The sequence below is a fragment of the Filicampus tigris genome, chromosome 3 (assembly GCF_054856515.1).
Source record: "Filicampus tigris isolate MCC_2025a chromosome 3, RoL_Ftig_1.0, whole genome shotgun sequence".
NCBI classification, from domain to species: domain Eukaryota; kingdom Metazoa; phylum Chordata; class Actinopteri; order Syngnathiformes; family Syngnathidae; genus Filicampus; species Filicampus tigris.
Genome location: NC_141219.1, coordinates 8,761,433 through 8,774,897, shown reverse-complemented (window position 1 = coordinate 8,774,897; position 13,465 = coordinate 8,761,433). Strand labels below are relative to the sequence as shown.

At 39.8% G+C, this 13,465-nt stretch overlaps 3 protein-coding genes across 5 annotated transcripts in view; 2 read left to right on the top strand and 1 right to left on the bottom strand.

Moving 5' to 3' along the window:
- Positions 1-503: 503 nt before the first annotated feature.
- lamp1a (lysosome associated membrane protein 1a) lies at positions 504-5,785 on the top strand. The gene is made up of 9 exons (XM_086024796.1): positions 504-943; positions 2,963-3,069; positions 3,173-3,392; positions 3,630-3,791; positions 3,881-4,092; positions 4,184-4,309; positions 4,391-4,457; positions 4,538-4,705; positions 4,863-5,785. Exons 1-9 carry the CDS (start codon positions 886-888, stop codon positions 5,000-5,002), a joined length of 1,260 nt encoding a protein of 419 aa, XP_085880922.1. The 5' UTR covers positions 504-885; the 3' UTR covers positions 5,003-5,785.
- A 188-nt stretch (positions 5,786-5,973) lies between these two features.
- On the bottom strand, positions 5,974-10,063 carry grtp1a (growth hormone regulated TBC protein 1a). Its single transcript, XM_086024798.1, has 8 exons — positions 9,406-10,063; positions 8,164-8,315; positions 7,930-8,088; positions 7,682-7,806; positions 7,194-7,290; positions 6,921-7,093; positions 6,596-6,781; positions 5,974-6,521 (listed from the first exon to the last, which is right to left on the bottom strand). Exons 1-8 carry the CDS (start codon positions 9,459-9,461, stop codon positions 6,426-6,428), a joined length of 1,044 nt encoding a protein of 347 aa, XP_085880924.1. The 5' UTR covers positions 9,462-10,063; the 3' UTR covers positions 5,974-6,425.
- slc9d1 (solute carrier family 9 member D1) overlaps positions 9,413-13,465 on the top strand; it is a 25,524-nt gene continuing 21,471 nt past the window's right edge. Inside the window, exons 1-3 of one of the 3 annotated variants that reach the window (XM_086024793.1) lie at positions 9,413-10,042; positions 11,332-11,468; positions 11,709-11,800. The gene's annotated coding sequence lies outside the window, so the exon portion shown is untranslated. Of the gene's footprint in view, positions 10,043-11,331; positions 11,469-11,691; positions 11,801-13,465 lie in introns of all 3 variants that reach the window. The other 2 variants (XM_086024792.1, XM_086024794.1) reach the window with 2 other exon arrangements.

Here is a 13,465-nt window from a genome sequence, read left to right as displayed (position 1 = left end):
TGCACAACCGCCAACAGATCTATACCCCGTTTTAGATATAAGAAAGCAGTTTGTGAGTCCGCTGGGAGAAACGGCTGCATTTTGTGCAACCTCCTACCTTTTTTTTTTTCTACTGCCGATTATAAAAGAGCAGAAAAAATGCAGAAGCAGACATTTTTTCTGGAGAAAGTCTATTATCTTTCATTTGGTAGTTTGGTGTATAAAACGATCACTGACAACAATATCCTGTGGATCTTGAAAATTTCACTGTCAACGTGACAGTGATAGTTTTTTTGTTTTGTTTTTCAAAACAAAAACGCTACAGTACACCTACTTTTGCATTTCTTTCACATAGTGCCATATTTACACTCTGTGACTATTGACACTATTGAATTGCCTTACTAATAATCACAGATATTATTAGTATTTATTTATATTAGATATTAGATATTTATTTATACGTCAACAAATATCGAGTTGTGTCGCCTTATTTCGGAGAGGTTGTCCTCTCAAGTATCGCGTGGACCGCGCTCAGGGCCGCGCTCACGTGACACGCTAGCTGCAGACGCTACCAGTTCACGTGACGTTTCATAGCTTTCGGTTCCAGCCAGAGCAGTCGCCGACCAACGTACAGTGGGATCGCCGTTATAATCGGCACGGCGTTAAATCATTCTCATCTGCATCTCCGAATAAAAAAAAGACGAAGAACAACAAGGCGCCGTTCGATGCAGCTTCGCTCAATTCGACAGTCCGCCCACTGAAGTGCACTTTTCTGTGCGGAGGTCCCACCTGCGAGTGAGCAGCGGCGGCCGAACGGCATCTATCGCGACTTTCAACGTCTCTGTGACACAAACGCTAAATTTAGTTCCGTACATTAGTAGCCTCTGTAGCGGCACGACGGAAAGGATGAAACTCCCCATGGCTTGTGGCTCGCTGTTGCTTCTCATCTGGTTTGCCCTGTTGGGTGAGTATTTTTGCAGACTACGTGAACAGTTGCCTAGAGGCAAATTGGTGTTATCAACTCGCATGGAATGATACATGTTAATGTTATGTATCTATTTATTTTACCAAACCTAATTGGTTCCATCACATGTCACAAAATATGCTTTAGTTGGTATATATTAGGTATTGACCCACATATCATATCGTTCTTCCACCCACATTTGGTTATTTATCCTAAAAATAATTAATTCCCCAACTGAATAGCAAGGGAATTCCTGTTTGGCTTAAAGGGGGAAGTCAACCCCCCAAAATGATTTACAATAATATGTTCTATGTGTCTTCAATAGTCTAAACAATGCATTCTGATTAATATTGAGCTTGTGAAATTTGAGTTAAGCAGCAAAAGCCACAGATTTTTATCCATCTCTGGGGGCGGCCATTTTGTCACTCTGTCGACTGAAAAGACATCACAGTTGCTCATGTAACCAGCAATCACGGCTCACCTGTTTTCTGAAGCCGTGCCATGGTTAGTTCTTACCTGAGCAACTGCGATGTCATTTTCAGTCAACAGAAAATGGCAAAATGGTATGGAGGACCAAAACTGTCAAAATCAAAAATAAATAAAAGTGAGTTTAATAAATAAATAAAGGTTGTCCTGAGGTGGACAAAAACGGGTGGATTTTGCTACTTAACTCATATTCCGCAAACGTAATATTAATCAGAATGCAGTGTTTAGGCTAGTGGCGCTACACAGAACATAATATTGTAAAGAACATTTTGGGATTGACTTCCTTTTTATCTACAGTCAGTTTTGAAACAAAATGCTGTCAAAGTGAATCACAATACATGAGAAGTCTCTGGACTAATTGTATTGTGTTGTCATTTATCATACAAGTTTTATTGATGTTGTGTTGTGCAGCAGCAGCATTATTGTCATCTGAGAGCTTCATGTGACTTGTGTGCTGCTTTGTGTTGCACAAAAAACTCTGAGCTGCTTCTTCTACTGACTTTCATATCAAGTTTAATACAAGGTTAACATCTGAAAACACTCCCAGTTGCTAACCCAGAGCATGAATACAAGTCAATCTAATTCTATCATTCTTGTTAATAAATATAATAGCATTGTTTATTACGGTGTCATTTAGATGAAAAAAAAATCTACATCTGAAAAGTCAAGCAGAGCAAGTATTTTTTGTGTTTTATTAATCTGTTGTGTAAACTGTGTGAGGTGTGTTTACAGGGTGAATAGAGGTTGCAACAGGTTCAAGTTTCAGCAGGCAGTTCTGAAATTGTGGTGTGATGGGGGTTGGGGAGAGTACTGAATATTGAGTGTAGTAGTGGAATAATAATTATAATAATAATAATAATAAAAAGAATTGGCCAGGAGGCTGTGTAATGACAATTTCAGCACAACTGTACCAGTGTTTACATGGTGTGCAACTAACAGACAATAATCAGCTGTTTTTAATTATGTCAGTCGTAGCCGGGACTTAATTTGTAAAAAAAAAAATGTCCCCCCTTTATCGATTGACAACTATTCAACACAGAAATAAATGACATGAAAAAGCACTCTTAGGTCATACATTATCTGTGTATACTCTGTAGAGCAAGAGAAAAGAATTGTGGGAATTTTTTAAATCATGAAGCTCCTGTGCCCTATTGCTTTATTTGTAATTGGGTGAGTTTTTAAAGGATATTATTCGAGCTCGGACTCACACTCAAAATGCCAATCTGTTATTGGTTTTTACGTCGGCAGCCGAGTTCTGAATCAATTCGTGTCTTTTGCACTTTTCTGGGGAAAAAAAACACTCAATCAGTTGTGTTGGAGGAGGGAGGCATCTAAAACAGGCTGGATAGGGGCTCTCAAGGACTGGACTTGGGAAGCCCTGGCATAGGCCAAGAGTACACAATAGTTGGGCTGCGGTCCAGACTCAAACCTTTCTATAGGGACCCAAAGCTATTATTAAATAATTTCACCCTTTTAGGGTCCCAATCCTAAATTTGGAAAACCATATGGTTGTATTGTACGACTATATTGCAGGCTTGCTCCAGGCTGTTACCCTTGAAGTGAGGGAAAGGAACTCCACGTGTATCAAGGCTGAGCTCTCTGCATTGTTCACCATCACGTACAACACTTCCAGCAGCCCGGTACGTACAGCAGATGATACTGTTTTTCCAGCTAGAACTGATTCATTTGAGCTACCACCTAGCATCCACTATGATTGGGAATCAACCACTTGTCTTTCCTCAGAGAACCGTGCAGGTGCCGCTGCCCGACACGACCACAGTCGACGTAGGAAAAAGCTCGTGTGGCTCTGCCGGCAGCATACCATGGCTGGTGGCAACGTTTGGATCTGGACACACACTGGGCCTGAGCTTCTCCACCAACGGAAGTCTTTACAGTGTGGCTTCCCTGATGCTGCAGTACAACCTCAGTGACTCCTCCATCTTCCTTGAGGCCAACAGCTCTGGTGAGAACTCGCACTACAAGAAAGATGTGTAACATACTGTAGAGTAAGTTTTTAATCCAGTGGATAAAATAAAGGAATCTTATCCCATGGCAAACCCAATTCAACCAAGGTCTGATAGATTGTGCATTTTTAGTCAAAGCTAATCACATAGTGAAATTTAATTGATGTTTCAGGAAACAAGGTCCATTTATTTGGATCAAATTTTGATTTACTGACTTCCATTGTTTTTATTTGCAGCTGTGGTAACTGTTGAGTCAGCTTCCCCTGGCATCTGGGCAGCAATCAACACCACTTACCATTGTGTGAGCGCCACCTCTGTTGGACTTGGGGGGCAAACAGTCACATTCTCCGACATGAGGCTTGAAGCATACATGCCAGGAAGTGATCTGAGTTCAGCTGGTATGACTTTTTTGTGTCCCTAGTTTTGTTATGTTATTTTGTAAATGTGCCTGCCTTGTCACCAAACAATCCTTGCTTTGTTTCTACAGAAACTATATGTACAACAGATCAGTCTCAAACTACCACAACCACTCCTACCACCACTGCCCGTGCTCCAGTTACACCGACTCCAGCACCCACACCACCCGGACCTCCTGAACGGGGGATTTACTCCGTTAGCAACAGCAATGGCACAGTTTGCCTCTTGGCCCAAATGGGACTACAGCTCAATTTCTCCTACGTCTCTCAATCTCAGAACAAGGTACTGTAAATCCTGCTCTGTAATGTTCAATCTTTTTCCGATTAATGATACATCAGATTCGTCTCGCTCACTGTTGTTTTTTTTCCCCTAGACTGTCCAAGAATTATTTAATATCACTCCTAATCTGACTAATTCTTCAGGATCATGTGAAGCCCGCAACGCTATCTTAGTTCTGTCTCAGGGCAGAAATACCACACTCAACCTCATCTTTACCCTGGTAATTGTATCCTTAACGCGGCGATCTAGCTACTCACGCTTTCTGTGTGGACACAGTTGGTAATCCAGACTGTCTCTGCAGAATTCCACAACCAGTAAATACCACCTTAGCGGGATAAACCTGTTCGCCAATTGGTCTGACATGACAGGTACAAAGCAACATGTTAGACAAAATGCGTTGATCTATGTAATTAGATTTCAAATGAGACCCAAATTTGTCTCCGTCCAGGTCCCTTTTCAGCCATTAACAACAGTCTTGACTACCTGCGGACTACACTTGGACGTTCCTACATGTGTAAGGCGGAGCAAACTCTGGCCGTAGTACCAAGCTTCTCTCTCAACACATTTAGGCTGCAGGTTCAACCTTTTGGTGTCACTACCAACCAGTTTGCCGCAGGTACAAATGCCCATTGAGTTTCTCGATGTACTCTTTGTGTGTGTGTGTGTGTGTGTGTGTACTTTTATTTTAAATGTCAGTGCTGATGTTCAAAGTAATTGAACACATCACCATTCTACATAGTCATACATCTATCCTTGTCCTCCCTGGTCTCCAGCGGAGGAGTGTCTGATGGATCAAGATGAGATGCTGATCCCCATCATCGTTGGAGCAGCCCTCGCTGGACTCGTGTTGATTGTCCTCATTGCATACCTGATAGGCCGCAAGAGGAGCCAGGCTGGGTACCAAACCATCTGAACCAGCACGCTCATTTGAGGGGAACATGACAGACCAAGTGTGAGGTGTAACAGTGAAATGGCAAAGCTGCAGGCACACGCGTTAAGTCAGTGGAAACAAGTGTTGCTATATCTGCATGTTGTTTCATAATATTTGGATATTATATATTTTTTCTGGAATGATAAAGAAAAGCCAAATGCAACCAAGTGTGCATCAAGATTGAGTCCAGGATAGAGTCAGCATGTTGACCATGACATTAATGGGATGTTTTCATTATCATTTTGGAAATTATTCTATTTGTGTAAAGTGTATTTGTTTTCAGTAAGATATTTATAAATCATGTGTTCTCCTGCTAGTTAAGAGACAGGGAATACAATGAACTGAAGGAGAGATTTCTTTTTCACGGATGGAATTGCTCCTTTTTGTAAGAAAATTGGACAGCTAAGAATGTGTACAGTACATTCAAGTGTTATCGAGTTGATTGCCTGCAAGTCTCCCAACAGCAGGTGGTGATGATTCAAGTTAGCGAATGGTCAATGTTTCCCCTCCCACAATGCTTTGCAGTGAAGTGTGACGTCCTACTCTGCCTTGTAATTTTTGTAATTTTTTTTTTTTTTATCAGTGTGTGATGGTCCGACAATCCAGGGCTGCCTTGTGGGTTAGTTTTCGATTGCCGATACCCTCAGCATCTACGAAAAGTGTTCATAGAAACAAGTGATTTGATCTTTATTTTTATAGAAAGTGCGTCAAAGTAATTTTTGCATTGTGCATCCTACTGAAAAATAATAAACATTTGGGTGGTGATTCCTTCTGAGTATATTGTGCAAGAATGCATTTAGGATTTGCTCTATCCTGTATGTCTGTTAAAAAGGACATAATGGAGTAATTATGTTGCACAGAATTTTAAGATCAATACCAAGGTTATTTTTGAGTACTGAAACAACTGGGTTGAGAACCCCACAGAGAACAAACTGGACACACCATTCCTGGAATCGCATCAGCAGGAGTGTTATATTTTGGTCACAATAAGGTGAATGAGAGACAAATAAACCACACGAAATGTATGATCCTGAAGCTTAAGACACATCCTTACAGTTCACATTCATGTTGCACACAGTCAGTGACATTTCATCCATCCAAAAGAATAACTTGTCAATGCAACAATTGTTACCAAAAATACATTGGGTGTGTCTCTGGTCTGTGTACAAAACAAACCTGGATTTTGCTATCTTTTCATTGGATCCGGAATAAAATGCCTGATCTAACATGCCAACAAAGAAAAAAAATCACAACTTAAAACACAAAGTGTTAACTAGCTATAAATATCACATTTTTCCATTTCAACTATGAAATGTTTAAGACAAAATCAATACATAGAGGTCAAGAAGAAACACGTTTGGTCCTTCTTCCAGTGGAATTTTCAAAGAGCACGAGGAAACTAAATTCATTTTGCCCCCTCAGAAATGATTCGTGCTTGACACGCTGCTCTGAGCTTCGTCAAGGTTGCAATGGATAGACTCCCGGGCTCAGTAAAGATTTTCTAGGGTTGGAAAAACAGGATGAACATCAAGTAGATAACCGGCACGGTTCTCTTGTTGCTCCATCTTGTCTTACCTGCATGAAAGGGTGGCATTCCTCCACAAACGCTCCACGTGTGATCTGTTTGAAGATTTGGCATATGTCTGGCAACGACTGAGCTTGTTCAATTAAAACTCTGTAGTGATGAATCAGTGTCAGCGCTACACGGAACAGGATTTTCGAGCCCTCGTAGAACAGGCAATCCCAAACTCGTAGAACTGTCTGCAATAGAAGGTCATTGAGAGCATCCGGCTAGTTATAGTTACACAAGAAGACTGACAGCATAGACATAGGGTATTGTGCATTTAAATATGAATTTACGGTAAAACTGTACTTTGAACTACGTCACTAGAGCTCTCACCTCCACAGGCAGAATGTCTATGAAGAGACAGATGAACCATCGAGACACCACAAGAGTCCACATGACATTGTGATCCATCATGGCCTTCCACACTCGGGGGGACTTGACTCTGACCAACTCCCCCAACACCTCCTGGTCTATCTTCAAGCCAAGCATAGCTGGACTGTAGTAGTCTGCCATCAGACATGTACGTCCCCAAGTATTGCATGTAATCAAAGCCATTCTTAATGAAGCAATAATAACATACAACTGTAGGTAACGGTGGCTACACACCTGGTAAGATCCTGCTAAGGAGTGCGTCCATCAGCCAGAAAGACTTCTCTTCATCTTTTGTTATGATAAGCAGAAAGCCGGCTATGAAATTCATGCCCTGAGACCAAACCAAAGACACGTGACATGACAAAATACTTGATATAATTAATACGAGAGACTAAGAATGCGTAATGATGAATGAAAGGATACATTTACAATGCAAAGCAGGCTACTATGCTGTGCTGGAAGATATTTCCTTTTAAAATACAAAACCATGACAATGGTTGTTTTAACGATGATGCAGACATAAAGTATTGAGATAAACATACGGTCTTGGATGTGATGTTCATGGTTAGTTTTTAAGATATTCTCTGATAGACAGTCACCCCACCATTTGTAGAACACTGTTAAGTGCTGGTTCAAGAATGTTTTAGCAAAAATGTGGGGGGAAAAAAAATCAATAGGTGCAATTATGTATTTGAATACAATTTTCATGATTTGTGTATTACCTGACAATAACCCACAGTAGCATTGTGGTGACCATAAGCCCGAAGCACGTTATACAACGCTTTCTGCAGACACGGGTTAGATGTCTTTCGAAACTGCACATTATCTGGAAATGTTCGGTTCAAGTCTAAAGAACAACAAAAAAAAGAATTTGAGAGCAGTCAGTAGAGGGAGGACCTACACCAAAGCAGAGAATGAATTTGACCCCTGCCTTGAGGTTTAGTGTGAATAAAAGCTACCACAAGCTAACCTGTGCAGATGCTCTCCACCAGTTTGGGGTCATGCTGGGCTCCAAGCAGCGCCGCGTAGTAGCCTGGGTTTTTCTCTAACTGCTCTTGAGCTCCACTCGCCGCCATCCAAATCAGAGCCCGGTGCTCATTGGGTACCCCCTTGCGTATATAATGCTTTACTGAAGTGGAAGGAAAATGGGAGTTTACTGTGTGCAAGACGAGCTTGTTGTGACACTTGCATGTTTCACACTCACATTTCACATTCCTCTGCACCTTGCGTTTGCTCTTCAGTAATTTGGACCACTTGATGGATCTTTGAGTGAGCACAACAAGATACTCAGACATCAGCTCTTCATATGACTCGTAGTCAAAGTCTTCTGGACGCTCAAACCCATATGGATCCACCCTAGGTGAAATATGGTAAAAGTAGGATTTTTACACGTTAGTGCGACACGGGGGGTGGGCCTACACTCGTTTACATTTGTCCTTAAGCGTATTTTGGTTTCTACTTTTTTAACAAATATGGTAAAACACAAAATATTCCATTTATGTGTATTATGAGGTCTACTCACTTAACTAGACTGGATTTGAATGGCATGATGCTTTGTCAGTCCCCTTACCTAAATATACTTTGCTATAGTGAGAGTGAATGGCTTGAAGCAGTACCTTTAAGATGATTACATAACATGATAAGCTTTCTTTACTTAACTCCATAGAAAAGCAGCATTTCATTTGCGTACAGTACAGTACTACCGGTATGTATTTTGAAGAGGTTCCGGCGCAACACAATTTTTATACGAATCACCTGACTTGATGTTAAAGCCAAAATAGTATTTAAAATGTCATGAGTGTGCAAATAAGGTCATAACAAAGTCAATTACGAATATCCTCAATGTCAATACAAAGGTAAGGCTGGTCACCTGACCAGTTTTTGAGCTAGTTCCACCATGTTCCAATTTTCAACAGGTAAGGCAACTCAAGGCTGGTGTGCTGACTGCAAATATATTCCGAATGTACGTTTTGGGTTTGTTGGAATAAATCAGCGAAAAATCAAACGTGTATTATAATAATGCCTAAATTTCCCATAAAAGTAAGTTAATGGGAAGGAAGCAATATGCCTTTTTGCATTCGAGTTCAAGCATTATATTATTTTCGGTCAGACATTCATTGAAACAAAAAGCAACTAAAACTGTGCTTGTTTTGAATCCAATGTTTTTGTATACATTTTTTTCATTTAGCCTTCTTTATGTTTACATGTAAACGCTAAATGTGATTTTTTTTAAAATTGTAAATTACATGCTAAATAAAGTTACTTAAAAAAACAAACCCAATAAATCCCACAGATTCTGGATTTTACGTAACCTTAAGACGGGTAACAATTTACAGCATTGAATATAACATCCGAAGTTTTCACCTACGTGAAGGTGTGTTATAGTGCACGTTACCCGGGTCGATCAATGAAAATTTCCAAAGTTTTAGACAAACTGGCACGTTACCTGCCCACCCTGTCTTTGGCTGTGTCTGCGGAGAAGCTCGTCTTGTTCTTTTCCATGCCTTTTGCTTTCCTCGCTTTTGGTCCTTTCCGCTTTCTTTGCCCACCTTCGCAGACTGCGTTCGATCAAGCCCTTCAAGTTCAGTTTCAGGTAGTCTAATGTCAGTAATTTTGTGCTTTATTTTTTTGTTTTTTTTCCCCAACACGGATGTTCTCGAACAGCGATGTCGCTACACGATATTCCAAGAACACATGTTTGGAAAACTGTTTCCGTCATTCATCGTTTCCTTTCTTCATCGCACTTAGATAAATCGCTTAATGTCTGTTTAGCAGATTCCCAGTCCGCCATTGTGGCTGCCATATGGAGAGAACTTTAAGTTTGACTTTTACCGCCATTCACAACATGCACCTGCTGCTTGCTTCTTCTTCTACCTCGGAATACAAACAGTATCCCACCAAAGAGCTCGAGTCACCAATGCAATCCGGACAGAAAGACCGGAAGTTCGCTGCCCAACAATGGCAGCTGCAGATCTGCGTTAAGCTCCTGGAGAAGTCCGTGCAGGAAGGTTTTACACGCGTACGCTTGCCCCGGGATCGACTCGCACGTCTATCACATCTCATGGTGCCTTCATGGAAATCAGGTAACATTGCACTCTTTCTCACCCAGTGCAGTGCAGTGTGCACTTACCTTGTCCATGTGAACAAATTAGTACAGTCTTAGCTACTTAATAATACGGATTTGTTTGGTTAACTAGTACAGCATACATTAAACATTTAACCGGAGAACGTACTGTATGTACTTGCTGTAACCAAAACAAAAATAAGAACATTTTATAGCATCAATCAGCTGTTGTCGCCTCACCAAGAACAGGGATGGGCAACTGGCGGCCGCATTCCAATTGATTAATTAAAAAATAGTTGGGAGGGAACATTTTGTTTTTGTTTATTTGTTTTACAAACGCCAAAACGTAAAAAAACATTCTGATTATGTTTTCCATCAAAACAAAGGGGGGAGTCCTGTCAAATACAAACAAATCTTGAGGGGGGAAAGGGGGCGTTGAATACAATTATGTGTATCCAAAATACGAATATGCAGGGGTCGATTGCAATTTTAAATTGTAGTATGACCAATTACCACTAGATGGGAGACGTGTCTTTGTTGCGCTTACACTGCCCTATACTGTATTACAACGAGAGTAGGCTGAATACATTTTGGGCGGATTTGCAATGACATGCAGGACAAGGCAAGGCAAGTTTATTTGGTTAGCACATTTTATGTATAAGACAATTCAAAGCGCCTTCCATAAAACATTAAAAGAATTACAGAAATACAAATAAAATATTAAGACATTACAAAAATCACAATAAAATCATCTAAAATAATTAGATTAAAATGAGTAAAAGCAGCAAGCATCAGTCTCGATAAATTAAAAGATAGCGTGCAAATGGGGATTAAAACAAGAGAATAACAGATAGATTCATGACAATGCTGCAGTAAACAATAATGTTTTCAGCCCTGATTTGACAGTTTGAGCAGACCTCAGGTATTTGGGGTGTTTGTTCCACAGGTGATGAGCTTAGTAACTAAATGCTGCTTCACTTTGTTTGCTTCTGGTTCTGGGAACACACAACAGACCTGTCCTGGTACATCTTGCATGTAAATGGTAAACGGGCTGTCACTTGTATAATGCTTTTTGTACCTTCGGTACTCAAAGCCCTTCACACTATTACCTCATTTATAAACTGATGACACAGCACCAGAGGCAACTGGGGGTTCAGTATCTCGCTCAAGGTCACAATGGCTGGGGATCGAACCCCCACAACTCTACGACTGAACCATGCTGCCCCCATGTATTTTGGTCCAAGACCATTTACAGATTTATAGACCTGACGGGCAGCAAGATTTTAAAATCTATTCTTTGACTCACAGGAAACCAGTGCAGTGATTTGAGGACAGGTGTAATGTGATCGTTTCCTGATGTTTGTAAGGAGTCTGGCATCATCATTTTGGATCTGCTGCAGCTGCCTGATTGATTTCTTACTCAGACCTGTGAAGACACCATTACAGTAATCCAGCCTACTGAAAATAAAACCATGAACACATTCTCCTTTTTGGTTGAGACCAAAAACCCTTAACTCGAGCTAAAAATACTACCTCAATAATATTGCAGTTTGTCTGGGTTTATTTTTGTAAAAAAAAAATGTAAAAATTGAGTTATTCTTCTGTAGATTATAGCGATATATCGGTTTGTTAATGAAAATAGTCAAACACGATACTACTAATGCGTAGTATCACTCTGCCAACAGGTTATGGGTCCAGGATCCAACTGAAGCCAAGACTCAACAGGAATACCGGGACTTTACCACCAGAAAGAAGCTGTTACGTACTGCTGAGTCTGGTGAGCGCAACTGCGAGTAAGCCAATGGCTAGCGCAATGAGTCTATGGCTGACTGAGATGAGTAGACTCCTTTTTGACGGAAATGAGAAAACGAGAAAAAGACGTGATTCTCTACGATCCTGCTGAAAATGAAACAGATGATGAGGTTAATGAAACAAACGCCACTAGCTAAGCTCGACCCATTATTATGACAAAACTCATCAAAGCACCTTCTACTTAAGCGTCTCCTGTAGTTATGATATTCTCTATTATCAATACAATTCAATTCAATACAATTTTTTTTAAGAGTGATAAAGGGGATGAAATATTTCACCACTGAAAATACAGTATTTAAAATCTAAAACAATAATACCCGTTTTACATGGGTTGGGCTCGACCACTTGAGGGTGAAACTAACAAAAAAATACAGTACTTCACTCAAAACGGGGAGTGCAAAAATAATCATGATTATTTTAGTTTGATTAGTTAGTATTACTGATTACCATTACCAGCACTGAAAGTAGTAGAGTATCGGTAGTCGTTTGGCTTCTCCCATTTGGTGCCCCGCAACAGAAAACAAACAGTCCACAGGACATTGATGTTTTGTCACCTACCTATCAGACTATGGCACGAGTAAGGCATTTTTAGGTTTTATTTTGTACACAATATGCAGTATGCAGGCAAAACTTTCAGCAAAATGATTTTAAGGGGTTAGCATGCATAAAAATTCCTTTTAATTTTTCATTCCTAATTTGAAAAAATGCATAGGTTTGTTGATGTGGTATATATTTTTTATTCAAAATACTACTTTTTTAAGTGTTTTCCATGCATGTAATTGTGGTTTATTTTTTATTTTTATTGGATGCTGAGGTTTTGATTTATTATGGTAAAAAAACCATACAAAAAAAACCTTCACTGACAATTATTTCAATGACTTGAACTTCGAAATGCCATTTAATGATATTATTCAGTAATCACACAGTTCACACGCTACACAAATATTTTGAAAGCCTCACTCAAATTGACTGCTAGAGTATGGTACAAATAGAAAATGGGTAAGAAAATGTAAAATGTGTTATTTTTTTAATTGGGAAAAGCATAGAAGTTTATTCAGGACTGTTTGCAATAATCATGTTTTTGTTTTTCTTTGAATTGTTATGGTCCGATTTAGTTGCTTCTCCCCCAAATCATCAAAATACCGTAGTTGTATTCAATTTAAAATGCTATAATTTCATGTGTACAATAAGGGATGTAATGTTATCCAAACGTCACTATACAATAGTATCACAATAAGAACCTCATGATGTGATAATTATTACAATATTGAGTGGGTTTGGGTGGGGGGGGGAGATGTCTCATGTAACTGAAAAAAATATTTATATTGTGTTTTTGTACATAATAACAGCATTGACAAAGAAATAGGCTTAGCCAGTCATTTTATTGTCATGCGTTCCTACTGGCTCAGCATGCCAAGTACAATATCATGGTCTATGTAGTTCACAATGCCGTTTGGCTGAATCGGGCGAAAAGTAACATCTGCTTTTGATATCGTATAATGACGACGATGATATCGTGGCCATTTTAATATCGCAATATCGCTGTTATCGTTACATCCCTGTGTATAATTTTCAGCAATCTAGAAGGTAAATGTGTCAGTAAACCGAATGACCTTGGGTTTATACGCTT

Coding starts and splice junctions, on each gene's coding strand:
- grtp1a (XM_086024798.1), bottom strand. CDS start 9,461: ATGGAAAAGAACAAGACGAGCTTCTCCGCAGACACAGCCAAAGACAGG. Junction 8,316..9,405: donor GCCAAAGACAGGGTGGGCAG/GTAACGTGCCAG, acceptor TATTTCACCTAG/GGTGGATCCATATGGGTTTG. Junction 7,094..7,193: donor CCTTAGCAGGATCTTACCAG/GTGTGTAGCCAC, acceptor GTCTGATGGCAG/ACTACTACAGTCCAGCTATG.
- lamp1a (XM_086024796.1), top strand. CDS start 886: ATGAAACTCCCCATGGCTTGTGGCTCGCTGTTGCTTCTCATCTGGTTT. Junction 944..2,962: donor CATCTGGTTTGCCCTGTTGG/GTGAGTATTTTT, acceptor ACTATATTGCAG/GCTTGCTCCAGGCTGTTACC. Junction 3,070..3,172: donor ACAACACTTCCAGCAGCCCG/GTACGTACAGCA, acceptor GTCTTTCCTCAG/AGAACCGTGCAGGTGCCGCT.